Source organism: Pristiophorus japonicus, chromosome 13 (genome assembly GCF_044704955.1).
Source record: "Pristiophorus japonicus isolate sPriJap1 chromosome 13, sPriJap1.hap1, whole genome shotgun sequence".
Lineage (NCBI taxonomy): Eukaryota > Metazoa > Chordata > Chondrichthyes > Pristiophoridae > Pristiophorus > Pristiophorus japonicus.
Window position 1 is genome coordinate 147,717,307 of NC_091989.1, and position 25,842 is coordinate 147,743,148.

The 25,842-nt window shown below is 42.4% G+C and overlaps 1 protein-coding gene across 6 annotated transcripts in view; it reads left to right on the forward strand.

Annotated features, from left to right (window-relative positions):
- Positions 1-25,842, forward strand: part of tdrd12 (tudor domain containing 12) — a 212,313-nt gene that overhangs the window by 172,481 nt on the left and 13,990 nt on the right. For 2 of the 6 annotated variants that reach the window (XR_011596358.1, XR_011596357.1), the window contains exons 30-39: positions 9,633-9,842; positions 10,533-10,716; positions 12,523-12,581; positions 12,707-12,899; positions 14,656-14,731; positions 15,751-15,848; positions 16,037-16,164; positions 17,947-18,001; positions 18,136-18,187; positions 18,333-18,486. Coding sequence is in view for 3 of the 6 variants with exons in the window: in XM_070898098.1 (XP_070754199.1) it covers positions 9,633-9,842; positions 10,533-10,716; positions 12,523-12,581; positions 12,707-12,899; positions 14,656-14,731; positions 15,751-15,848; positions 16,037-16,164; positions 17,947-18,001; positions 18,136-18,249; positions 18,333-18,486 (1,271 nt within the window). In the remaining 3 variants the exon portion in view is untranslated. Of the gene's footprint in view, positions 1-9,632; positions 9,843-10,532; positions 10,717-12,522; positions 12,582-12,706; positions 12,900-14,655; positions 14,732-15,750; positions 15,849-16,036; positions 16,622-17,946; positions 18,002-18,135; positions 18,250-18,332; positions 18,487-25,842 lie in introns of those variants that run through there. The other 4 variants (XM_070898098.1, XM_070898099.1, XR_011596359.1 and 1 more) reach the window with 3 other exon arrangements.

Sequence of the window (25,842 nt, forward strand, 5' to 3'; positions counted from 1 at the left end):
TGCAGTCTGCGGGTGACTACTACCCATCGTGCTGTAGGTCACTTGGCTGCCATCTTTGGTCCACCTCACCATAATGGATTCCCCATTAGTGTGGAGGAAGAGGCCGTAAGACCAATCTTTCCTTGAATATAGGGTTATTGGGCCTTCACATGTCAGCTGAAGTTCAGTATCAGCTGGCACGGATATGGTAGTATCATTGATACAGCTCCCAACATCACGGGTATAGTATACCTCCAAACTGGTACCCATGCTACCCCGGAGGATCCTGATCACCAATGTTATCATTAACTGCATTTTATACTCTCACCAGCTCTAACTCCTGCCAGTGATTGATGCCTCTCCACTATCGTCTTTCTATCCAGACTTTCCAAAACAGCACAATTGTTGCAGCTATCGTTATGGTCCCCATTATTAACCATATAGTTCCGTCAATGAATTAATTTTCCCAGTCCTGGTGTTTTATATAGCACTCCTCAGTTTCGGCATATGGAATGGTAGCAGGATCGCCACTCATCTGTAAAAAAAAAGATAATCCAGTCGTCACCGGTAAATAGCCCAATCTTGCCCGTACAAATGTCCTTGCTCCCGATCTGTCATCCTCGCTCCTGATCTGTCAAGCTCCAGCTTGACAGGTCGGTAAAGCCGATTTTCAGTGCATGCGCATTGCACGCTGAAAACCAGCTTTTCTGATGCCTTCCTGGGTCTGTAGAAACTTCATACGGGCCCGGGATGTCGGAATTTCAATGCCAATATGTTTTTCTCTATCATGTTGGATCGGCCAGTATGTGCTCGGCCGTGATATATTCCTAGCAGGCTGTTTTGTATACATTTCGGCACAGCCACCGTCAGAGATTATCTGTTCCCTTTGTTGCACCCTTATTTTCCCATTCCTGTACTACTTCCCTGGGTGTTTCTTTGTGCAATTCTATTATATTTACTTCCACCGGCCCAATAGCACAACTGGCTATGGGAACTGTTTCTTCTAACCCCTTTGATTCAGCTGCCAATTTGGCAGCTTCTTCGGTTCTTTGATTCCCTAACTGTTCCGGGGATTCTACCTTGCGGTGCGCTTTTATTTTTATTACTGCCTCCTCTTTGGGGAGCCCTGCGGCCTCTACCAATCCCCTTTGCTTCCATCCCTCCTTTCCCTGTGGAGTGGCTTCTCCTTGTACCTTAAGCATGTTTACTTCATATCTCCATTTTACACATCCCATTAAAGATAGAAAACATAGATCAAAAGTTCTAACTTGGTCCCAGTCATTACACACTTGGAAAAACATTCACTTCCAATTAAGAAACTTAAATTAATAATATCCAATATTTTTAAAATTTCATGCAGCAATGCTAAAGTTGTTTGGTGAACTAAATAAAACAGCTGTCAGCGGAAAGGGTTAACTTTGCAAGTTTGTAAGAAGGCATGACGTCATTACATGACTTCGCGTAATTCTTTTTAAAACATCTTCCCTGATATGAGAGACAAGTGCTCGCAATTCATCTCGATCTCCCCACTTCGAGCATGACTGCTTAAACAAAGGGGACTACAGTGGGATGAGGGCAGAGTTGGCTAAAGTAGACTGGAAACACAGACTAAACGGTGGCACAATTGAGGAACAGTGGAGGACTTTTAAGGAGCTCTTTCATAGTGCTCAACAAAAATATATTCCAGTGGAAAAGGAAGGGCAGTAAGAGAAGGGATAACCGGCCGTGGATAACCAAGGAAATAAGGGAGAGTATCAAATTAAAAACCAATGCATATAAGGTGGCCAAGGTTAGTGGGAAACTAGAAGATTGGGAAAATTTTAAACGACAGCAAAGAATGACTAAAGAAAGCAATAAAGAAAGGAAAGATAGATTACAAAAGTAAACTTGCGCAAAACATAAAAACAGATAGTAAAAGCTTTTACAGATATATAAAACGGAAAAGAGTGACTAAAGTAAATGTTGGTCCCTTAGAAGATGAGAAGGGGGATTTAATAATGGGAAATGTGGAAATGGCTGAGACCTTAAACAATTATTTTGCTTCGGTCTTCACAGTGGAAGACACAAAAACCATGCCAAAAATTGCTGGTCATAGGAATGTGGGAAGGGAGGACCTTGAGATAATCACTATCACTAGGGGGGTAGTGCTGGATAGGCTAATGGGACTCGAGGTAGACAAGTCCCCTTGTCCGGATGAAATGCATCCCAGGGTATTAAAAGAGATGGCGGAAGTTATAGCAGATGCATTCGTTATAATCTACCAAAATTCTCTGGACTCTGGGGAGGTACCAGCGGATTGGAAAGCAGCTAATGTAACGCCTCTGTTTAAAAAAGGGGGCAGACAAAAGGCAGGTAACTATAGGCTGGTTAGTTTAACATCTGTAGTGGGGAAAATGCTTGAAACTATAATTTAAGGAAGAAATAGCAGGACATCTAGATAGGAATAGTGCAATCAAGCAGACGCAACATGGATTCATGAAGGGGAAATCATGTTTAACTCATTTACTGGAATTCTTTGAGGATATAACGAGCATGGTGGATAGAGGTGTACCGATGGATGTGGTGTATTTAGATTTCCAAAAGGCATTCGATAAGATGACACACAAAAGGTTACTGCAGAAGATAAAGGTACGTGGGATCAGTGAAAATGTATTAGCATGGATAGAGAATTGGCTGGCTAACAGAAAGCAGAGAGTCGGGATAAATGGGTCCTTTTCGGGTTGGAAATCGGTGGTTAGTGGTGTGCCACAGGGATCGGTGCTGGGACCACAACTGTTTACAATATACATAGATGACCTGGAAGAGGGGACAGAGTGTAGTGCAACAAAATTTGCAGATGACACAAAGATTAGTGGGAAAGCGGGTTGTGTAGAGGACACAGAGGCTGCAAAGAGATTTAGATAGGTTAAGCGAATGTGCTAAGGTTTGGCAGATGGAATACAATGTCGGAAAATGTGAGGTCATCCACCTTGGGGGGGGGGGGGGGGGGAAAGTCAAAGGGAATATTATTTGAATGGGGAGAAATTACAACATGCTGCAGTGCAGAGGGACCTGGGGGTCCTTGTGCATGAATCCCAAAAAGTTAGTTTGCAGGTGCAGCAGGAAGGCGAATGGAATGTTGGCCTTCATTGCGAGAGGGATGGTGTACAAAAGCAGGGAGGTCCAGCTGCAACTGTACAGGATATTAGTGAGGCCACACCTGCAGCACTGCGTGCAGTTTTGGTCACCTTACTTAAGGAAGGATATACTGGCTTTGGAGGGGGTACAGAGACGATTCACTAGGCTGATTCCGGAGATGAGAGGGTTACCTTATGATGATAGATTGAGCAGACTGGGTCTTTACTCATTGGAGTTCAGAAGGATGAGGGGTGATCTTATAGAAACATTTAAAATAATGAAAGGGATAGACAAGATAGAGGCAGAGAGGTTGTTTCCACTGGTCGGGGAGACTAGAACTAGGGGGCACAGCCTCAAAATACGGGAGAGCCAATTTAAAACCGAGTTGAGAAGGAATTTCTTCTCCCAGAGGGTTGTGAATCTGGAATTCTCTGCCCAAGGAAGCAGTTGAGGCTAGCTCATTGAATGTATTCAAATCACAGATAGATTTATAACCAATAAGGGAATTAAGGGTTACGGGGAGCGGGCGGGTAAGTGGAGCTGAGTCCACGGCCAGATCAACCATGATCTTGTTGAATGGCGGAGCAGGCTCGAGGGGCTAGATGGCCTACTCCTGTTCCTAATTCTTATGTTCTTATGATTCTCTCATCTGAGAATACAGCATTTTAGATTGCCTCTAAACTTTCTTGCATTATTTCCAAACTGTCCAGTATCATCCATTTTTAAAAAGATTTCCAAACCCCAAATTTAAATTTCTTTTACTGAACTAGAAATTTTCCCGTAATTTAGAATAACATTTCCCAAACAACCAAACGGCAACTTTAATTTTTTCTAGCAAAAATCCTATCAACATAGTGTCTTTTATCTCTTTTTTTCAATGTGGTGAAAGTTTCATATCTGGAACACTTTGAAATAACCAGAATTTCACCGTGATCACAATGAAAGTCCGGTTTTCATTGGTTAATTAACTTTAATTACATTTAGACCAATATGGTTTTTTTCCCGTAGCCAATATGTTATTAACTAAACACAATACAGAGCAGATAAAATTTGACATCAGTTTCTGTATTCTTTCTTCGGATGCCTTTCCAATGAACTGTAAAAATACTGAATTAGTTTTTGTGTTTAGCAAACTTCACACATTTTACACAAAAGGGAAAAAAGGGTGGAGCTTTCCCTTAGTTTGTAGCTCCCAGAAATTTATGCAGGCTTTTTAAAAAAGGGACACAAAAGAAGACGGTGCTGTTTAAACGTTTAGATTGATTTGCTTGCAATAATCAAATTGAAAAGGCAGTGCTTTAAGATTCAAATTGATTTAAAACAAGACCCCACACTTTTTTTTGGTAATCCAATTAAAACGTACAATTTGTTTTTCTTTTAGCAACTGTAACTTCAAGGCTGAAGTGTTATCTTTTGTTAAACAACCCATCTTTAGTGCATTTCATAGCTCCGTAAATCATCATCAAAATAAATCTGCACCTACATTTCTAACTTAAAATCTAGTTCAATTCTAGGTACACAATTTTCCTAGATCCAATACAACATTACAAAAGGTTAAAAAAGCTTTCAGCTCCATGTCTGAAAAGTGGGGTGTGGGCTAAAACAAATATACAGATTCTTCTTTCTTTTTAAAAGACAGGCTTTCAGACAAATGAAGAATTCATTAACTCCCACCCCAAACATTCCACAGTCAGGAAAACTTCCACACAAACACACGCACTTTCATATCTTTTTCTTTCTTTCTTTTCTCTCTCGACTAAGAACTTAGTAATCGACCCTCGGGTCCCCAATTCATGGTTGTTTCGGCCATCCTTTTAAAATCGTAAGCTTAGCGGATTTCTCCCTACCACTGCTTTCGGGTGGTTTCTGCGCAACTTGCTTTTCTGCTCTTTAATAGATCTGACTCTGTGGTTCGCTCTATAGTTACGCAGCTTTACAAGTACATTCTGACCCGATCGCACCTTCTCCTGGGTCTGTATCAAATTTGTTCGGATAGCTCGGTCTTACCGGGCAACCAGTATTGGGTTGAACCCTAACTATTGGGTGGTAACTTAAAATACTTACCCTTATTGGTTCACCTTTGCTGGTCACACTTTGCCGCAGGATCCTGCCAAGACTACGCCAATTGTTGTGGAGAAATCGCCCTTTCTCCCGAGCAGACCCACTGAAATGGAGGATCGATGCCCGATTGATGACAGACTCCAGAGATAGGTTTGAAATGATCTTATTCCAGCATATGCTCTGTCTTAGCAGCCTAAGACAAAATCTTCAAAAACCCAAAGGGTTCACACATTATTATACAGATTTCGAGTAGGCTGGCCTACAACTAATCGTTGAAGTGACAGAAAACACTGCCTATAGCAGTGCGATGCTAAGAACAATTGTCTAACTGCCACAGATAACACAAATGGGAGAATAGAGACGAAAGGGGATTCAGTCAAAGCATTTGTTAACCCTTATCAGATTGCCTACTGAGTGGCCTGTGATCTCTTCACCCTCCATAGCATATGGAACCACTCTCAGCCTCTTGGAATGTGTTTGTTTCTACAGGTTTGACCTTGCCCTGGCCTTTTTAGCTTGTTCTGCATTCTTTAAAAGATCTTTATGTTCCCTCAAAATCTTGAATATCTGAAGTTTAATTTTATGTTATGCGGTCATTTCCTATCAATTATAAGCGAGATTTACATACAATCTGTCGGTATTTTCCTCACCCTCCTACAAATGCATCATGGGTGCTCCTAGGGTATCTTGCATCAACTGACATGATGCAATGCATGTCGTCACACATGAGTTGCACATTAACTGAGCGGAAGCCTTTTCTGTTCCTGTACATCTTGGAATCCTCTAAAGGTGCTTGGAAGGCGATGTGGGTACAATCAATGCAGCCCTGTATCTTTGGGAAGCTAGCAATCCTGGAGAAGCCCACAGCTCTTTCACGCATTGCCTGGACGGTCATGGGGAACTTTATGTAGTCATTCCTCCGGGCGTATAGTGCAGCAGTCACCTGCCGAATGCAGATTTGTGTTGCATGTTGAGAAATGGAGCACACATCCCCAGTTGTGGCCTTGAATGATCCAGATGTATAGAATGAAAGTGCAGCTGTAACCTTCACTTCAACTGACAAAGCAGTCCTCCTGACGCTTCTAGGTTGCAGGTCTGCTTTTACTAACGCACAGATCTCAGTTACAACTTCTTTGCGGAAACGCAGCCTTCTGACACAGTCTGCATCACTCAGGTGCAGGTAAGAACTCCTGTCTCGATATACCCGACGTGGGTAAGGCATCCTGCCCATCATTCTACGTGCTCTGAGGTTCCTCGTGATGCCGTCGAATCAATTGTCTCCTCCGCAGCACCATCATGCAGAAGGCCTGCACGAGGTATGGCATTGTCAGTGTTGCCCCCATGATTAATTTGTATCTTTGCAAGAAGCTCAAAACAGCAGGCAGGATAGCCTTTGTTGTCTCTCCCCAAGGTCGACGCCCTAGTATGGACCACACCCAGGTCTGAGCATGCGCAATAGGCTTGCTTGGATTAGGACCCCCCCACACCCCTGGGCTTCATTTGATGCATAGTGGCATATTGTAAGGGTGCTCATCCCTTCAGTTCGACTAAGATGCAAAAAAAAACAAACCTAAAAAAATCGTAACTGAGTTACGCTGGCGCACAGTCTTTGGGGAAACTTGGATTTTAAAATTTATGCCAAAAAAACGGCACAAATCACTGAAAAATTGTGCCTACAGACTTTTGGACCCACGGGGCGGTGGTGAGGGAGGGGGCGGGGCGGTGGGGGGTTGGTTATCTCCACACTATTCGTGTGACGTCATGGACAGTGACGGGTTGGATTCCAGTCGGGCAGGGAACACTGGACAAGAGGCCGCAACCCCGGGTAGGTGTGAGCCCCAATCTGTCGGGGGGGGGGGGGGCTCTATTAACTATACCCCAAATTTGGTGTCGACTGCAAATTTTGAAATTGTACTTCTGATTGCTAAGTCCAAATCATTCATGTATATGGTCATCAAGAATTCGCGTGGGCAGGAACTTCGGCGGGGCCCAGGTACAGCAGAGGTGCGGCGAATGATCAGGGCGGAGGTGCAGCGAATGACCAGGGCAGAGGAACAGAGAGAGACCGGGGCACATGAGCGACGTGATCGGGGCCCAGGAGAGGCGAGCATTCAAGGTCCAGAAGAGGCATGGGCCATGGGGCAGCACGGGCCAGCTCACACTGCGATATGTGTGCGCACTAGGTCTGTGCAACAGAGCTGGTCCTCAGTCGTCTTGGTTAATCCTTGCCACTGGACCAAGACCTAGCTCTGTCAAGCCAGTGTGATCGCTGGAATGTAACAGCCATCACATGTGTAAAAAAAATCCAAGCACATGTATCTTCCACCCTTCAATATGCAGTTCGTAACCTGGAATATCAGGTCCTCATCGAAACACCTGTGAACGCTTCCCTTTTTGATGTGGAAGCAAGTTATCCTCGATACGAGGGACCGCCTAAGAAGAAAATGGATCAAGAGTGGCCCAGCACCGATTCTTATGGAACACCACTTTCCACCTTTTGCCAGTCTAAGTAATTACCATTAACCCCTACTCTGTTTTCTGTTTTGTAGCCAGCTTGCTATACCTTTTGCTACTTGACCCCTGACTCCATATGTAGTCCATCTTAGTCATGAGTGCGGCATCTTATTGAAGGCATTTGAAAATCTAAATATATTACGTCTCCTATGTTACCTTTATCCTTTTTATTATTTCAAAGAATTCAATAAGGTTGGTCAAGCATACTTTTGAAATCTGTGCTGATTACTCTTTATTATAAGAACATAACATAAGAAATAGGAGCAGGAGTAGGCTATACGGCCCCTCGAGCCTGCTCCGCCATTCAATACGATCATGGCTGATCCGATCATGGACTCATGTCCACTTCCCTGCCTGCTCTCCATAACCCCTTATTCCCCTATTGTTCAAGAAACTGCCATTTTTGTCTTAAATTTATTCAATGTCCCAGCTTCCACAGCTCTCTGTTGCAGCAAATTCCACAGATCCACGACCCTCAGAGAAGAAATTTCTCTTCATTTCAGTTTTAAATGGGCAGCCCCTTACTCTAAGTCTAGCTCTAGTCTCCCCTATTTGTGGAAACATCCTCTCTGCATCCACCTTGTCAAGCCCCCTCATAATCTTATACGTTTCGATAAGATCACCTCTCATTCTTCTGAATTCCAGTGAGTCGAGGCCCAACCTACTCAACCTTTCCTCATAAGTCAACCTTATATTTTCAGTTTCTAGATGTTTTTCGAATAAAGATTCCATTATCTTCTTGAGTTAGGAAAGAGATAACAGGATAACTTTTAATATGTTTGGCTGCTAGTTAGGCCACATCTAGAGTATTGCGTACTGTTCTGATCACCACATTACAGGAAAGGTGTGATTGCACTAGAAAGGGTACAGAGGAGAATTACGAGGCTGTTGCCAGGACTCTGGAATTTTAGCTATGAGGAAAAATTGGATAGGCTGGGTTTGTTTTCTTTGGCACAGAGGCATGGATAGAATGGGCCGAATGACCTGTGTCATAAATTCCTATTCTAAAAGAGTTCATAGAGCTCTTATAAATTACAAAGAATTAGAAGCTCTTATAAATTACCAAGAATCTTTTACCCATCACAGTCTTTATCTTGCTATCAAGGTGGACTTAAAGTTAGTTGGACCTTCTTCCTTTACCTTTCACACTGGACAAGTTGGCTTTTCTGCTTGTATAAAATATATGGTATATGCAAACTTCTAAATGAAGTCCATAAGTAACACATCTTTTGGCTTATTTATCAACACTCTTAATTCTCTACAGAATACCTTTCCTGTCTGTATTTGAGTCCTTAAGGTTATTGCGTTTGTTTATTTTAATAAAGGTTATGTCAATTCTATTGGGCTCAATTTTCCCCAAAGCTTTTTAATGGCGTACTTGAAGAGTTACGCCCGTTTTTTGGGGGCCCAAATGCGCCAAAAAATTTTTTCTAAATTTCCCCGTTTGATGTCTTCATTTTGGCGCAACCTAACCTGTCCTTTAGTTTTGGGGGTGGAGCCTTGATCTGCGCCAAAAAGATCGGGTTGCCACGGTAACCAGGGACACAATGCGGGCTAAGGCTGCAAAGTGAAACATACAGCCAGCTCGCAACACATTAAAATACATTGTAGCAACTTTAAAACACATTAAAATAGATTGCAGCAACTTGCCTCCAATTATTAAAGTCCCCCCTCCCGATGCCGGTGCCGATCCCTGCCCCTAGCCCTGGCCAAGTGACCTGCCAGTCCACTCCCCCAACCAAGTGACCTACCGGTCCGCTCCCCCAACCAAGTGACCTGCCGGTTCACTCTCCCCCCTCCCCCAACCAAGTGACCTGCCAGTCTGCTTTACCAGCCCTGGCCGAAGGGCCTCCTGATCTGCCCTCCCCGAGTGCTCTCCCGCCCCTAGCCCTGGGGAAAATTGAGCCCTTAATGTTGGAATATTCCCCTTGTATTTTCAAGAGCTTTCTTTTTCTTTGCAGCTGATGTTGGATGCTACCATGTCGATTTGCAAGATCCTTCTAATGCATGCTTTGTGAAATTATCAGAATGCATTATATCTAAAGGACAAGGTCGAGGGACTCATGCAGCTTTAAACCAATTGTTTCCAGTAGAAGCTGTAAAAAATAGTCAAAGCAGCTCCATTTCAAGCCTCTGTTCTTCTATCTGTGCACTTTTAGGAGATCAAAATTGTAAGTGTTGATGTCCACATGAATATAAAGTTAGTAAACTGCACTGGTGGATTTTTTTTTAAGCTGAAAATGTCAAAGGGTTGGCCAAATATAATTTATCTAAAATTCAATTACCTACGATATAATTTAACATATTATGGTATCAGCATAGTATATGGTAATATCGAAGCTGAATACAATAGTAATTTTAAGAGGAAGTTGAGCAGGCATTTGGTGAAAAAAATCAATTCTGCCCTTATATGAGCTCATTTGCAGCTGAAATCCTCCACCATGCCTTTGTTACCTCTTGCTCCTCCCTTTATGCCGGTCCTTAAAACCTACCTCTTTGACCAAGCTTTTGTCACCTGTCCATGTATCTCCATGGCTTGGAGTAAAATTTTGTCTGATAATGGTCCTGTGAACCTCTTGGAATGTTTTACTACATTAAAGGTGCTACATAAATGTAAGTTCTTGTTAATGTATTCTGATTTTAAACTCTAAATAATCTTCAAGTCTGTGCAAAAAAACTTCAAAAAAAATTACTGAATCAGGTAAAAGTTGTGTTTGTAGCACTATTTTGCAATCATCTCCTGTAGCATTGCTCAGTGTGATTCAACTTGGAAATTAGGAACAGGAGTAAGTCATTCAACCTCTCAAGCCTGTTCCGCCGTTGTTACATCATCGCTGATGGTTTATATTTTATTTTTAAAGCATCTTCATTAAGAACCACATTAGTGGAGGAACTCAAAAACATTGTGCTGCAGTATCCTGCAGACAGTGCTTCAGAATCTGGTTATTTACGCTACCTATGCAGATTGCTGAGGTTCCTAACTGCTCCAAATGAACAAGCTGATGTAATAGTTGCAATGACTCATTTGGCCAAGATGCAAGTAAGGTAAGACTATTTTAGTCAATCTCCCTTGGCAACTCCACATGTCAGTTGGAAAATAGGGATACATTTAAGCATGTTCTGAAATTAGTATTTTTTTCATTTTTAAATCCTTATTTTGGACGTTGGATATTTCAAATATGTAGACAACCATGGTGGATAAAAAAGAAAATTCAGAAAACATTTTGAGCAATTTGTGGGACCTGGTGGCTAGATCGTGCAATCACAGGATGATGTACTCTCACTATAAAATGGTAGTTATTCCAAAGCCTATCACCGTGCCATCTACAGGAGTAACATATACTGCAGCCAGGATACTTGAATATGTACTCACTATTATTGAGTTCTCAATGAAATGTACACCTCTCATACCAAATTATTTCATAGATTTAAAAAAATCAGCATGGAGCCAGCATGTTAGAGAAATTTGCATTTTTTATTTCTAAGTTTGTAAATACCATTTTTTAAGTACACAAATATCTTGTTTTCCCCTTTTAGTACTTTGCCCAAGTGACCATTCTTCTGACTACAGTGGTGGAGGGTATCACAGCTGAGTCTGATCCTCGTCTTCCCCAAAGTCCAAGCAGCAGTCACTGGACAGTGATCAGGATTTTGAAGCTTAACTGATTCCTCCCTCCCCAGCCCATAGATATGGAGGCCATTTGTGGCACCCATGTCGCTGTTTAACTTTGATCAGCCAATTCAGAACAAACCAGGATTGATCTGTATAACTCTTGTTACCAACTGAGCCCTCGGGAGCCAGTTGTTATCCTTTTTTAACAGTGGTACAATGTGGTGAGTCCACTTTGGCATTTCCTTTTCTTTTTCTCTGTATTGATTCTAGCCATGCACTATACCTCAGCTGAGAGGAATGATAATCTGCACATGGACTTCTTTCAATTTTACACTTTTACTGACCTCTAAGAGTGTTCGTTTTTTGTCTTTATGTCCACTTGGGTGCATACAGAAGACCCTTGTAGGTAAAACGTAATTTTTAAATTAACGGTCCCATTAATTTGAAGATATCGCAAGCAAAAGATAATAACAGATCTTAGTGGATTGATTTTGGATATATCCAACAATGAGGCAATGGTTTCAAGAACATCCTGTTCCAAACCTCCAGATCCATGAAGTACAAACAGAAGAAACCAATGCCTTAAGAAATTTGACCTACTCTCTAACAGAGGAATAAACTTACCAAAAATGTTGGGGCTTGTCCATTCCAGTTTAAGCTCACTTTTAACGACATGATAAATCTTAATTATTACCAAACAACCTCTCTGCCACTGAAAATCAGCTCTTAATTATTCTTGGAGATTCTTAAAAAAAAATTGCATTTTTTATACATTTTCTTTCTCATCTCTCAATCCAATCTTTCTTTCCCTCTCTTTTTGGTTTTCTGTACCTGATTTGACTATTTTAACTGACACTTCTGGTTTGGACTCTGCGCTGCTCATTAATGATTCTTCAATCTGATTGGTTAAGGAGATGCACAGTTGCTTGGCCTGTTCACACAGGTCTCACATGCCCTGTAGAGGGCTCTGCACCATTTGGATGTTTGGCTGACAGCAAGTAGACCCCATGCAATTCCCATCGAAAGTCTATGGGCAAGTGCAAGTCAACGAACAGCTCCATTCTTTCATTCACTCACAGCAAAATCCGGCCCAATAATTTTCTCTCACAGAATGTCATCTGATAAGATCGCGTACTTGTATTTCAATTTTGTAAAAAACTTCATAACATTCTGAAACATTTAAATTACCGAGTTAATTTTTTTTAGAATTTATTTTTCAGTCACCTTATTTATTGTAGAGATCTGGGTGAAATCAAAAAAGAGAGAGGAATTTATGTACTCGTGAACCTGCTTCAAGGTGAGAACAAATCTAGTTCTACTTTTGCTATTCATATAGATTTATGGCCATCTAATTCACAAAATTTTATTTAATGTTAAATTGATGGAAGCATTTTCACTGCTCCGAAATCTCTCTGATTTTAGACATAACCAATGCAGAGCTACAAGAAAGCGTGTGTGTTGCACTTGGGATTCTAGGTGAAAACAGTGATCTGTGCTCAGCTATTATTGATGCCGATGCATTGAAGCACCTTTGCCATTTATTGAAGATGCCAGTTGAAAATAATGTATGGGAAGCTATTGTTGGAGCTTTAGCTGCACTTCTTTCTTCCAGCAGGTATAAAGGAATGATTTAATGGTATCTTCCTTATAGAATAATGGCACTCCTAGAAGAAAATTCATAAAACCATAACATGGAGGAGTTTTGGGTTAAATTTAGAAGGAAACATTCAGTGAATTCAAAGATTTGCCTATCTGCAAAAAAAATTATGAAAATAAGCAGACGGGTTTGCTGTAATTTTTCCAAAAATAGGTTTCCTTGAATAAATTTTAAGCTTAATATCCCGACCGAGCCATTCAATTAATCTCTTCCCTCTCATCTTTCTTCACTCCCTCCCACCTAGTGTTCTGCCTTCCTCCCTCCCTCCCTCATCTTTCTTGCCCCCATCCGTCCCCCTTATCTTCATCCCCTCCCGTCCGTCCCCCTTATCTTCATCCCCCTTTCTCCTTCTTTCCTCCGTCCCTGTTAACTTCCTCCTCCCTCCATTGCCCTCTGCTAATGAGGAATAAAAGGATAAATATGAATTATGTATATGTTTGAAAATAAAGTGCTTTATTTTCATTCTTTTACTATGAATTTACTTAAATAGGAGTTTGCAATATTCCTAGCAGTAAGTAAGTTTAATATTCTTTGCTTTTTCTTTCTGGCCAATTTTATCTCCCTTCCTTCCAATTGCGAAACTTCCACGTACTGCTGAAGTACAGTTCCATAAGCACTGGTTGCCCTCCAGTACTCCCGAGAGTTGCTGTTCATTTGTGAGCCTTAGTAGTAAATGTTAGCAGAAGGGAATCTCAGCCTATATTGATTCTATCCTCAACTGATATCAATGTACTTCCATTTCTCCTAGAGGTTGCTAATAATTCCTTTAGACCAGATGGCCCATATGCAAGGGTACTGAAGGAGCCTTGGTAGGAAATTGGGTATATTACTTAATGGAACTCTAAGGATATAGTTGATTTGGCCTTTTAGAAAACACTTGGAAAAGTCTCTCTCAAACTAATGGAAAGCAATTGTAGAACATGGGACTGTACAAAAATTGACTGCTCATGAAAAGTATAGCGTTAGATTTTAACTTGGGCCACTCCCAGCATCAACGGGGCAGTGGTGCCCTGAAAATGGCTTACCAACCCGTTTAGGGAGGCACTTCAGCCGCTGCCATCTACAAAGCAAATTACTGGGCAGCTGGAGCGCTCGCCTGATTCAGTGGTAACCCCTCTTACTATAAAAATCGGAAACCTATACCTGTACCGTAGACACTATACCCAGTATCAGCTAGTCATCCAGTTGAAAAGTCCAAAAAGTAAATATTAAATGTTATTCTTGTTAGACCCTCCGGGCTGAACAAAAATACCTGAGCGCTGCCGCACCGGATCATCAATTTAAAATTGTCGCTAAGAGTGAGGAGAGACGTTAGGAGCAATTTATTTTTTGCAGAGCATGGAATGCTTTGCAATAGGCAATAATTAAAGCAGAGACCATTACACCTTTTTAAGGAAAAATTGGTTAAATATTTTCAGCTGAGGAAAATAGGGAAGAGCAGGCCACCTGCTTTAGTTTTTGATTTCTATTACAAAAAACTGGCACAAGCACATTGGGCTGAATGGCCTCTGTGCTGTAAACATCTTTGTTTCCATAGATGGAAATCAGTGGTCTCCTGGTCATCTTTTTTAGTCCTTTTCTCTTCCCACCAACCCAGCTTACATGGGAAATGTTATGATTTATATATTGGAATTTAAAATCATCCTGACATAGCTTTATTTGAGAATAGTTTAACGTGATATTGCATGCACTTATAATACGTCGTTTTTTTCAGGGTTTGTGAAGAAGTTGAAGAGCAACAGATTGTCAATTATCTTTGTATAAAGATTCAGCAAACGTTAAAGGATAAGGTAAAATCAGAGATGATAACTTCATTAGGTTTGTGCGAATAATTTGCTGGTAGTCTGAAATTATGTCATTTAAATTCAGATTATGGGTGAGTTTTACAAAACACTTGTATAAACATGTGCCATTTGATTAGCTTCTGACCTTCATGATACTGTAATGAAAACTGATCTTTAGCTCAAAAAATTGTGGCACACCAAGACCTTAGTTGAGTTATGTGTGACAACCTACTTAAAGGAAAAATCCAAGGTCATAATCACTTCCTGTTTAATAATAATCCAGAATTTCTGCTATCAGAAAATAGATATTGGCGGGTCAAAAATGCTTTGAATAGGCTTTTAATTAAATGCATTTGTTCATCCTTGGATATCACCCTTTTTTTGTCTGTGTAATATAATCTTTGAAAGCATTACTTTCCTTATTGGTCAAGTTGACTGTGTGGTTTCCCACTCCTTTAGCTCCAGCTCAATAGAGTGTACTTACCAAAGCCCTACTTCCATGTCACACTAATTTTGATTAAAAAGAGATGGGAAGAAAGAATTTGGTGTTATATGGTGTCTTTCATGTCCTTGGGACATCCCAAAGCGCTTAACAGCCAATGAATTATTGGAAATGTTAGGCTTCCCTCACTTTTTCTCAAACTTATCTCTAACAGAAATACTTTTGAAATTTAGTCACTCTTGTAATGTAGGGAAATATGGCTGTAATTCATGCATAGCAAAGTCTCACATACAGCAGTGAGATACATGACCAAATAATCTGTTTTAGTAGTGTTGGTTGAGGGATAAATTTTGGCCAGAACACTGGGAGAACTCCCCTGCTTCTCCTCAAATAGAGGGATCTTGTACTTCCACCTGAAATGTTAGACGGGGATCTCAGTTGAATGTCTCAACTGAAAGACTGCACCTCCGATGGTTCAGCCTTCCTTCAGTGCTGCACTGAATAACACCGATTAACATTCAAATTATATGTAAAGATGGTATTCTGATAAACTCAAATTCTTTTCAAATGTGTTCTTTGTAAGGTTTTGGAAAACATTCTGAGGATTTTGTGTCATCTCAGTGGAAGACCCCAGAGTCTGATTTTAATGTTAGCAAGTGGACTTGCTTTAACTATTAACAGGTATGTAAAGTTAAAATGTGTATACTTTTGCATGAAGAGGTACTATCAAAGCTATAAACAAAGAAAAGATGTAAAACTAGTGATTTTAGCTGTAGCATCACGGCATAGTACATTCTTAACCTTTTTTTTAAATTGCAATTTGATCTGCTATATGGGAATTTAACTGTCTTTTCCTGACTTTGTTTTAGGCTGTTATCCAGCACATCTAGCACAAGTGTTTTATATAAAGTTGCAAACAATTTGAAGTTTTCACTGGCCAGTTCGCAAAATGTACATTGCCTGCAAAATGGCGCAGCCTCTTGTGAAGGAAATACTGGTATGGTTTTACCTTGGTAGAGAAATTTATATCATTTTATTTTGTTATGAAATCGAAATTGTTCTATATATCTGAAAGTTTTTCATGGATGTGTTTTTAAAATAAAGTAAACTGGAACATTAATTATTTGTCAGGTGCAGCATTAATGATGCTGGTTTGATAAACTTAGTTTTTGCAGCAGTTTTTTAAAAGCCAGGGGCGAGATTTTCCTATCATTTTCGGCGATTTTCTCGGCGGTACAGCTGTTTTTCCGTCCGGCGAAAGTTTCTCCCTAAGTTTTTTTTTCATGGTATCGCCCACATCTGAACACACCCGCCGGGACCAAACCGATGTGCAATGCCGAGAAAAATCGCCACGGCGTAAGTTTGACCTCAACCGCCGACGTCCAGATCGACGAGATAACCACCCTGTTAAAGCTGCTTAAACAGGGCGGTAGGTGCGTACACTCCAAAGAAAGGTAAGTTAAAGGTTCTTTATTTTTTTTTTATTTTAAAATGGCGATTAGGTATAAAAGTGTCTTGGGTATGCTTTTTACGTTTTTATTTTTTTTTTAATTGAATTTTTTTTTTAAGTTTTCCCCCCTCCCTAGGCCCAACCGCAGCCTCGGACTAACTTTTAAATATTTACCGTCCATTCCGGTAAGAACCACCCATTTTACTAAGTTTCCACTTAACCACCGAGAAAACCGCCGACAGTGAAGGTGCAACGCCCATTTTCTCGCCGGGTAATTAGTTTAAACTTAAAAGCGGAAATGCTTGCCAGCATTACTCACCAAACGTTAGCGGTTTTTCTCAGCGGGCAATCGAGCGTTGAGGGGCTCATAGGAAAGTCTATAAACTTTTATAGGGAATTTTTCATTGCGCAACCATTTTGGGAAAATTCCAGGTCCTGCAAATTGTGAAAAGCATCCATTTTATATTGCAGAACAAGTTCTTCAGCAACCACTTTAAAACAATGCCAAATGTACAGTTGTTTTAAAGTCACATTTAGTAATGATGTCGCTGGTAGCCATATTTTCACCAGTGTCTGGGAAGGTCAGTAAAACCCAGTGTACATTTTATTGTTTTGCTGGTCTATGCAGCTGGATGGAGCTCATTCCACTGGTGGTGGTGGAGAAGATTAGCTATCTCCAGCACCAAGCCCACATTCTGCTCGTGTTGTCATCAGAGTTAGTTGTGAAAACCATTTTTTCTGGTATGCATAGCCTCCAGTGGCAGCAATGCCACCAAAATTATATTACTGGCTTACTGCTGTAAATGCAACATTAGTGATAAAGTTAAAATCTCCAGTGCAAGTATTTTAAGATAAGAAATCAATAATATTGTCTTTATTGTTGAAGCCTTTTTAAAACTTGAATAGAAACTAATTTCATGAAATCTGTTTCAGCTGTATCTGTTGGATTAGTTATGTGGAAAAAGAAGGAAACAGCTATTAACTACTTTGAGTATAGAATACTTAGCCCTGGATCTTTGCTGTATGTGGGCTGCTATATGAAGCACTTGTCTCGAGAAAGCATTTTATTTGATGCTAGCATTAAGTTCAGGGACGTCACACAACTAGAACTGGTATCATTTTGTTTGGAAACACCAGTGCTGAATCACAGATGCAATCCACGGAGCATTACTTGGCTAGTGTCACTAGAGTGCATCCATTTGACTTTGTACACAAAATAGAATTGCCAAGAAATTGAAAAATGATTTCACAGTTATTCAGCTTCTAAGAATTTTGTCACAATTGATGTACATTTTAAGATGTATGTTTTGTATTATTTTCTGATCACAGGTATTAAGGATGCCCCTGGAGAGAAAACCAGTCAATCAACAATGGATCATAAAAGGTTATCCATGTTGATAATTGAGTGTTCAAAATCTGCAACCTAATTGTGCAACTTGGTTACGTAATTCAAACAAAATTTTAGGTTTTGAATTTGACTTCATACTTTAAATTGGCATCTTTCATATATTCCTGCAGCTTTCACCCTGAAGTAAAGTGGCATCAGAAGGAAGACCGTCTTATACTAAATGTAAAGTTGCAAAATTTTACAGAATATTCATGTGAATTTGATAATTGCAGAGTAATATTCAGGTAAAGGTTAAGTAGAGTGTGGATTACTTGCAAAGAAAATTATAGCCTTTGGTTTTTATATAACATTTCATATTTAATTGCAGTGCCTCTGTTGGTGCCAAATCATACTTGGCAGACTTGGAGCTTCAAGGCAGTATTTTAGAAGACAAATGCTCATGTGTCATTAAAAATGAAGAGCTTGTCATAACACTGTTCAAAGAAGAGAAAGGTGTATGGAGCAATTTGCTGAAATTCAAGGTAATTGTTGTGAAATAATTGTGTTCAAGTTCTGCTACACCAAATGAATGGATGGTTGTGTACATGTGCAGTCTTGAAATACTTTGCTGTTTCTAAACATAGAGTATCAAAGCTAACAAAAATAGTCTTGAATGTCTAATTCATCCTACAACTATTACATGTTCCGAGCTGTAAAAATCAATAACGAATTAGTGCTCACCAAGGAACATTTTTGCCACTGGTTTCCCTCATCTTTCCTTTCCCATTCAGCATTCTCTGTTGTAATTGTATTGCAATTAAAAACCTGGGGTTCTGATTCCAAATGGTGCTCCTAATCTACATTGCTATGCAGATCATTAATCCCCATGTATTTCACACATGCACTCTTAATTTGCATTTATAGTGTACAAGAAATACATGGAGATTATGAACCCCATTAATCTTGGTTCCTTAACCAGCTGGTTTTACAGAAACCTTGAATCTAGTTTAGTAGGTAAACGTAAAAACAATTCTGATTAATGGGTTGCAAATTAGGGAGGATTAAAAGCTTGGCATCAACTAATACTACTCGTATTCAGAACACCAGATTTTGATGATTAATATTTAACAACTGGCTACCATTTAACATCTCGTGGCTTTGCCCAGGTAGGTGAAAATAAGGCAAGGCTGCTATTATTGCTAAGCAATGCATACAGAAGTTCTTTTCAACTGTTATAAAAAGCAGTTATTTTCTTCAGAATGAATGCTACCAATTTAGTGCTGCTTTTAAATTTGGTTGGGTTTGCCATTGGCATGGGTTTGAGGTCTATGATAACACATGCAAAATATTTTTATTTCTTTCACATTTTATTTTCATTTGGGAAAAATTACCAACATCTGGTAAAAAGAGGGGACTGCATAGGTGAAAGGGTGATTGATAAAGAAAAAGGCATGTAGGGTGCTGTAATGATACCTGTTTGATGCTAGCACACTGCCATAGCTGCTATGGTGATACCAAGCAGAGACAGGCAACAGGGGGGTGGGGGGACTTCTATTTTTTTATTTGTTAATTGATAGTTTTTGTGCTTTGTTTAGTGCTTTGTAAGTCTTGGTGCTTTAAATGTACTAACCTGCGCCGAATTCTTAACTGCCCGCAATGTTTTTCAGAGCTAGCCACATAGGCTGACCTAAGACGATTTGGAATAAGTTTTAGCTGGCCAAAGTGGCATAAATGGCCAAAACTGGTGTAAGTGGCTGGGAACGCCCCCTTCTGGGAAAAAAAAACTCAACTAAAAAAAATTGTACCTAACTGAGTTACTCTGGAGCAAGTTTATTGGGGAAAATGGCATTTTTTAACTTAACGCCAGAAAAACCAACTTCAAAAAAAGTGGAGCAAGTCATGGCCAAAATTGGGCCCATAATGGGCTAAAAATTCCATTTTTGGTCATAGCAGTATTTTTCTGCCAAAAATACCGCTATGACTCCGAGGCCTAACATTCGGGAAAAAATACGCCCAGCGGTAAAAAATCGGCATTGCACGAGGATTCGTGGCGCAAACCTCAGATTTTCTGCAACTTTTCTCAGAGGCCAATACCGCTGTGAGTCACTAGGAAGGGGGGAAAACATCAAAAAATAAAAAGCACAAAACATTCATAAGACCCTTTTCTATCGAATCGTTGCAAAAGAATTAAAAAATAAAAGCTTTAACTTACCATTTTTGCAGGTCTTCATACTTACCGCTGTTCCAAGGGCTGCTACGCAGGTTTTCCCCGGGCTTTTTTTCCGTCTTATCCAGGGGTGTGCTGTGAGCCAAATATCTGGTGAAAGCGCTTTTTCAAGTCTTGCATGCCGGCAGTCCGCTCCCCCGCGGTATTTAAAAACCGCCGCGCAAGACTTCAGCTAATTTCCCGGTTCGCCATTTTCCATCATAAACGGCGAAATATCGCAAGAAAAACTGGTGCAAGGTTGAGGAATTTCCAGCCCAGAGTTTACGATGAGACAGAAAAAGGAGGCTTATGATAATTGGAAGGTTCATAATACAGTAGAGAACCAAGCTGAATATAGAAAGTACAGAGGAGATCCAAAAAAAGGAAATAAAAGGGCCAAAGAGAGAATATGAGAATAGATTAGGCAGATAAATACCCTGGACCTGATGGCTTGCATCCTAGGGTCCTAAGAGAAGTAGCGGCAGGGATTGTGAATGCATTGGTTGTAACTTACCAAAATTCCTGGATTCTGCGGAGGTCCCTGCAGATTGGAAAACTGCAAATGTAACGCCCCTATTTAAAAAAGGAGGCAGACAAAAGGCAGGAAACTATAGACCAGTTAGCCTAACATCTGTGGTTGGGAAAATGTTGGGAGTCCATTATTAAAGAAACAGTAGCAGGACATTTGGAAAAGCAAAATTCGGTCAGGCAGAGTCAGCATGGATTTATGAAGGGGAAGTTATGTTTGACAAATTTGCTGGAGTTCTTTGAGGATGTAACGAACAGAGTGGATACAGGGGAACCAGTGGATGTGGTGCATTTGAACTTCCAGAAGGCATTTGACAAGGTGCCACATAAAAGGTTACTGTTCAAGATAAACGTTCACAGGGTTGGGGGTAACATATTAGTATGGATAGAGGATTGGCAAACTAACAGAGATCAGAGTATCAGGATAAATGGTTCATTCTCTGGTTAGCAACCAGTAACTAGTGAGGTGCCGCAGGGATCAATGCTGGGACCCCAACTATTTACAATCTGTATTAACGACTTGGAAGAAGGAACTGAGTGTAACGTAGCCAAGTTTGCTGACGATACAAAGATGGGCGAAAAAACAATGTGTGAGGAGGACACAAAAAATCTGCAAAAGTACTTGGACAGGCTAAGTGAGTGGGCAATATTTGGCAAATGGAGTATAATGTTGGAAAGTGTGAGGTCATGCACTTTGGCAGAAAAAAAATCAAAGAGCAAGTTATTATTTAAATGGAGAAAGATTGCAAAGTGCCGCAGTACAGCGGGACCTGGGGGTACTTGTGCATGAAACACAAAAGGATAGCATGCAGGTACAGCAAGTGATCAGGAAGGCCAATGGTATCTTAGCCTTTATTGCAAAGGGAAGTCTTGCTACAGCTATACAAGGTATTGGTGAGGCCACACCTGGAATACTGCGTGCAGTTTTGGTTTCCATATTTCCGAAAGGATATACTTGCTTTGGAAGTGTCATGTTTGTAACTACAATGTAACACCACTGTATTACTGTATACACTCAACTTAGATGCACACCTTGACCACGGGGTGAACTTGTGGGAGACACTCCTTACCTGATCACACAGGTATATAAAGGGAGGTCCCACGCAGGGTCATCACTTCTGGAGTCCTGTAATAAAGAGCTAAGGTCACAGAGTGGCCTTGTCCCTGGAATGTGCCTTGTGTGGTTTCATGCTGTAGAGTAAGGACTTTACATTGGCGACAAGAAACGGGAATTCACGACCCACGAGAATGGTCAACGGTAGCACAGAGGAACGGTACTGTGTTGGGGAAGACTGGGACGATTTTGTCAAGAGGCTTCAGCACAGCTTCGTTACGAAAGACTGGCTAGGGGATGCAGCGGCCGACAAGCGACGGGCTCATCTCCTGACCAGCTGCGGGCCAAAGACTTATGCGCTCATGAAGGACTTACTGGCACCCGAAAAGCTGTCGGACAAAACCTTTGAAGAGCTTAGCAAATTAATCGGGGAGCACCTCAAACCGAGAAGCAGCATACACATGGGACACAGATTCTACACCCACCGACGTCGTGAAGGACAGAGCATACCGGACTTTGTAGCGGACCCCTGGAGTTTGGCCAGCCTCTAAGTTCACAGACAGGGGGCAGATACTAAATGACTTCTTTATCGAGGGTATCGGTCATGCGGGAATTTTTCGCAAGTTAATTGAGACCAAGGACTTGACCTTGGAAGCAGCAGCGTTGCTAGCTCAAACTTTTATGGCGGGGGAGGAAGAGACGAAAATGATTTACGCGCGCAATTCTGCCTCTAACGCGGCGATGGATCAGGGAGTCAACATTGTCAATGCTATTCAGAGCCCCAGAGGCAGGCAGGGGCAGTCCGACATTTACCAGGCAGCAATAGACCACAGAGCAGGGCCTCAGCAAAGACAATGGCAGGCTGAACGGACGTTCATGCCATCACACTGGACAATGCGGCCTGGGATGGGGCCATTGACACCCACTAATAGGGTACTTAAGAGCACTCAAAGGGACAGTCAGCGCGGAATTCCTGGCCATAGTCCCTGTGTCCCCAACAATGGATACTTTTAACTCATGCTGGAGGTGTGGGGGAAAACACTCAGCCAGATCTTGCAGATTTCAACAGTTTGTCTGCAGAAAGTGCAATCTCAGTGGCCATTTAGATCGAATGTGCAGAAAATCTGCAACCAGACTAATATGAAGGGGATGGACCAGAAGAGGGTTCTGCGAGGCAGGATGACTTTTGGGGCAAATCGATGGATGCCGAGGTTCAGTGGGTCCGTGCGGCGAATATTCACAGTTCATACACCAAAACGCCACCAATGATGATGAGGGTTTTGTTGAACGGTATCCTAGTACGCATGGAGCGGGACACTGGGGCTAGCCAGTCACTCATGGGCGTTCAGCAATTTGAGAAGCTATGGCCACTCAAAGCCAGTAGACCCAAATTAGAACGTATTGAGACACAATTACGGACTTGCACCAAAGAAATCACTCCGGTGCTAGGCAGTGCAATGATGGCTGTCACACACAATGGGTTAGTGAACCGGCTGCCACTCTGGATTGTCCCGGGCAATGGTCCCGCACTGTTGGGGGGGAGCTGGTTAGCCGGGATGAACTGGAAATGGGGGGATGCTCACGCAATGTCTTCGGTGGAGCGAAGTTCATGCTCACAAGTCCTACAACAATTCGAGCCACTATTTCAAACAGGTGTCGGGACTTTCAAAGGCACTAAAATAGTGATACACATCACCCCAGACGTCAGGCCAGTGCACCACAAAGCCAGAGCGGTGCTGTATGTGATGCGGGAAAAAATTGAGAGCGAATTGGACTGGCTGTTGCGAGAGGGCATCATCTCGCCTGTTGAATTCAGTGACTGGGCGAGCCCCATCGTTCCCGTCCTAAAAGCAGATGGCTCTGTCAGGATCTGTGGCGACTACAAGGCCACCATCAATCGGGTGTCCCTACAAGACCAATACCCGCTCCCAAGAGTGGAGGACCTTTTCGCCATGCTGGCAGGCGGCAAGCTGTTCACCAAGTTGGACCTCACTTCAGCCTATATGACCCAGGAACTGGTCGACGACTCCAAACTACTGACCACCATCACCACGCACAAGGGACTGTTTGCGTATAACAGGTGCCCTTTTGGCATTTGATCAGCGGCCGCAATTTTTCAATGTAACTTGGAAAGCCTGCTTAAATCCATTCCTGGAACGATCGTATTCCAGGACGACATCCTCATCACGGGTCGAGACACCGAGGAACACCTCCACAACCTGGACAAGGTGCTACACCGACTGGACCGGGTAGGCCTGCGACTCAAGAAGTCTAAATGCATGTTCTTAGCTCCTGAGGTTGAGTTTCTGGGCAGGAGGGTTACTGCAGATGGGATTCGGCCCACCAAATCCAAAACTGAGGCGATTCGACGAGCACCCAGGCCCTGCAACACATCAGAGCTGCGTTCATTCCTGGGACTGTTGAACTATTTCGGGAACTTTCTGCCGAACTTGAGCACGTTGTTGGAGCCACTACATGTGCTCCTGCGTAAGGCTTGTGATTGGTTTTGGGGGGACTGTCAGGAACGGGCTTTTGATCGGGCGCGAAACCTACTTTGTTCAAACAAGTTGTTGACCCTGTACGACCCCTGTAAACATTTAGTTCTGATATGTGATGCATCGGCCTATGGGGTTGGGTGCGTGTTGCAGAAGGGTAATGCTGAGGGTCAGCTACAACCTGTGGCTTATGCGCTCAAGCAGAACGGGGCTATGGGATGGTCGAGAAGGAAGCGTGTCTATGGTGTAAAAAAAATGCATCAGCACCTCTTCTTCGGTAGGAAGTTTGAATTAGAGACTGACCACAAGCCACTCACATCCCTGTTGCCAGACAGCAAGGCTGTCAATGCCAACGCATCAGCTCGCATACAGCGGTGGGCTCTTACGCTAGCTGCTTATGACTACTCCCTCCGGCACCAGCCCGGCACTGAAAACTGCGCTGACGCACTCAGCAGGCTCCCACTGGCCACCACCAAGGAGGCAGCTGAGCAAAGCGCTGAGATGGTAATGGCTGTCGATGCCTTTGAAAGAGCGGGCTCCCCCATCACAGACCGCCAGATCAAAATCTGGACAAACAGAGATCCCCTCCTATCCTTGATTAAGAAATGTGTCCTGACTGGGGATTGGGCGCCCACACACGGAGCATGCCCTGAGGAGATCAGACCATTCCACAGGCGGATGGATGAGCTCTCCATCCAAGCCGACTGCCTACTATGGGGCAGCCGAGTAGTCATGCCCCAGAAGGGCAGGGAGGTATTCATCAGGAAACTCCATAGCGAGCACCCAGGCATTGTGATGATGAAGGCCATTGCCCGGTCACACGTTTGGTGTCCCAGAATTGATTCAGACCTGGAACACTGTGTTCGCAGGTGCACGACCTGTGCCCAGCTGGGTAATGCCCCCAGGGAGGCCCCGCTCAGCCCGTGGCCCTAGCCCACCAAGCCATGGTCACGCATTCACATTGACTACGCGGGCCCGTTCATGGGGAAGACGTTCCTCATTGTAGTAGATGCGTACTCGAAATGGATCAAGTGCATCATCCTGAATTCATGCACGTCATCCACCGTGGAAAGCCTACGTGCGATCTTTGCAACCCATGGCTTGCTGGATATCCTGGTTAGTGATAATGGCCCGTGTTTCATGAGCTATGAATTCCAGGAGTTTATGTCGGGCAATGGCATCAACCACATCAGGACTGCGCCGTTCAAGCCGGCCTCCAATGGCCAGGCAGAACAGGCAGTCCAAATCATTAAGCAAGGTATGCTCAAGATTCAAGGACCCTCCCTACAATGCCGCCTATCGCGCCTCCTGCTGGCCTATAGATCCCGCCCGCACTCGCTCACGGGGGTCCCGCCTGCAGAGCTACTCATGAAACAGACACTCAAAACTCGGTTGTCCCTCATCCACCCAGTCCTGACTGACATAGTTGAGGGCAAGCGCAAGTCACAAAACAAGTACCATGACCGTAATTCAAGGGGGAGATGTATAGAAATAAATGATCCTGTATTCGTCCTCAATCATGCCATGGGGCCTAAATGGCTTGAGGGTACTGTAATTGGCAAAGTGGGGAATAGGGTCATTGTGGTAAAACTCAACAATGGCCAGATATGCTGTA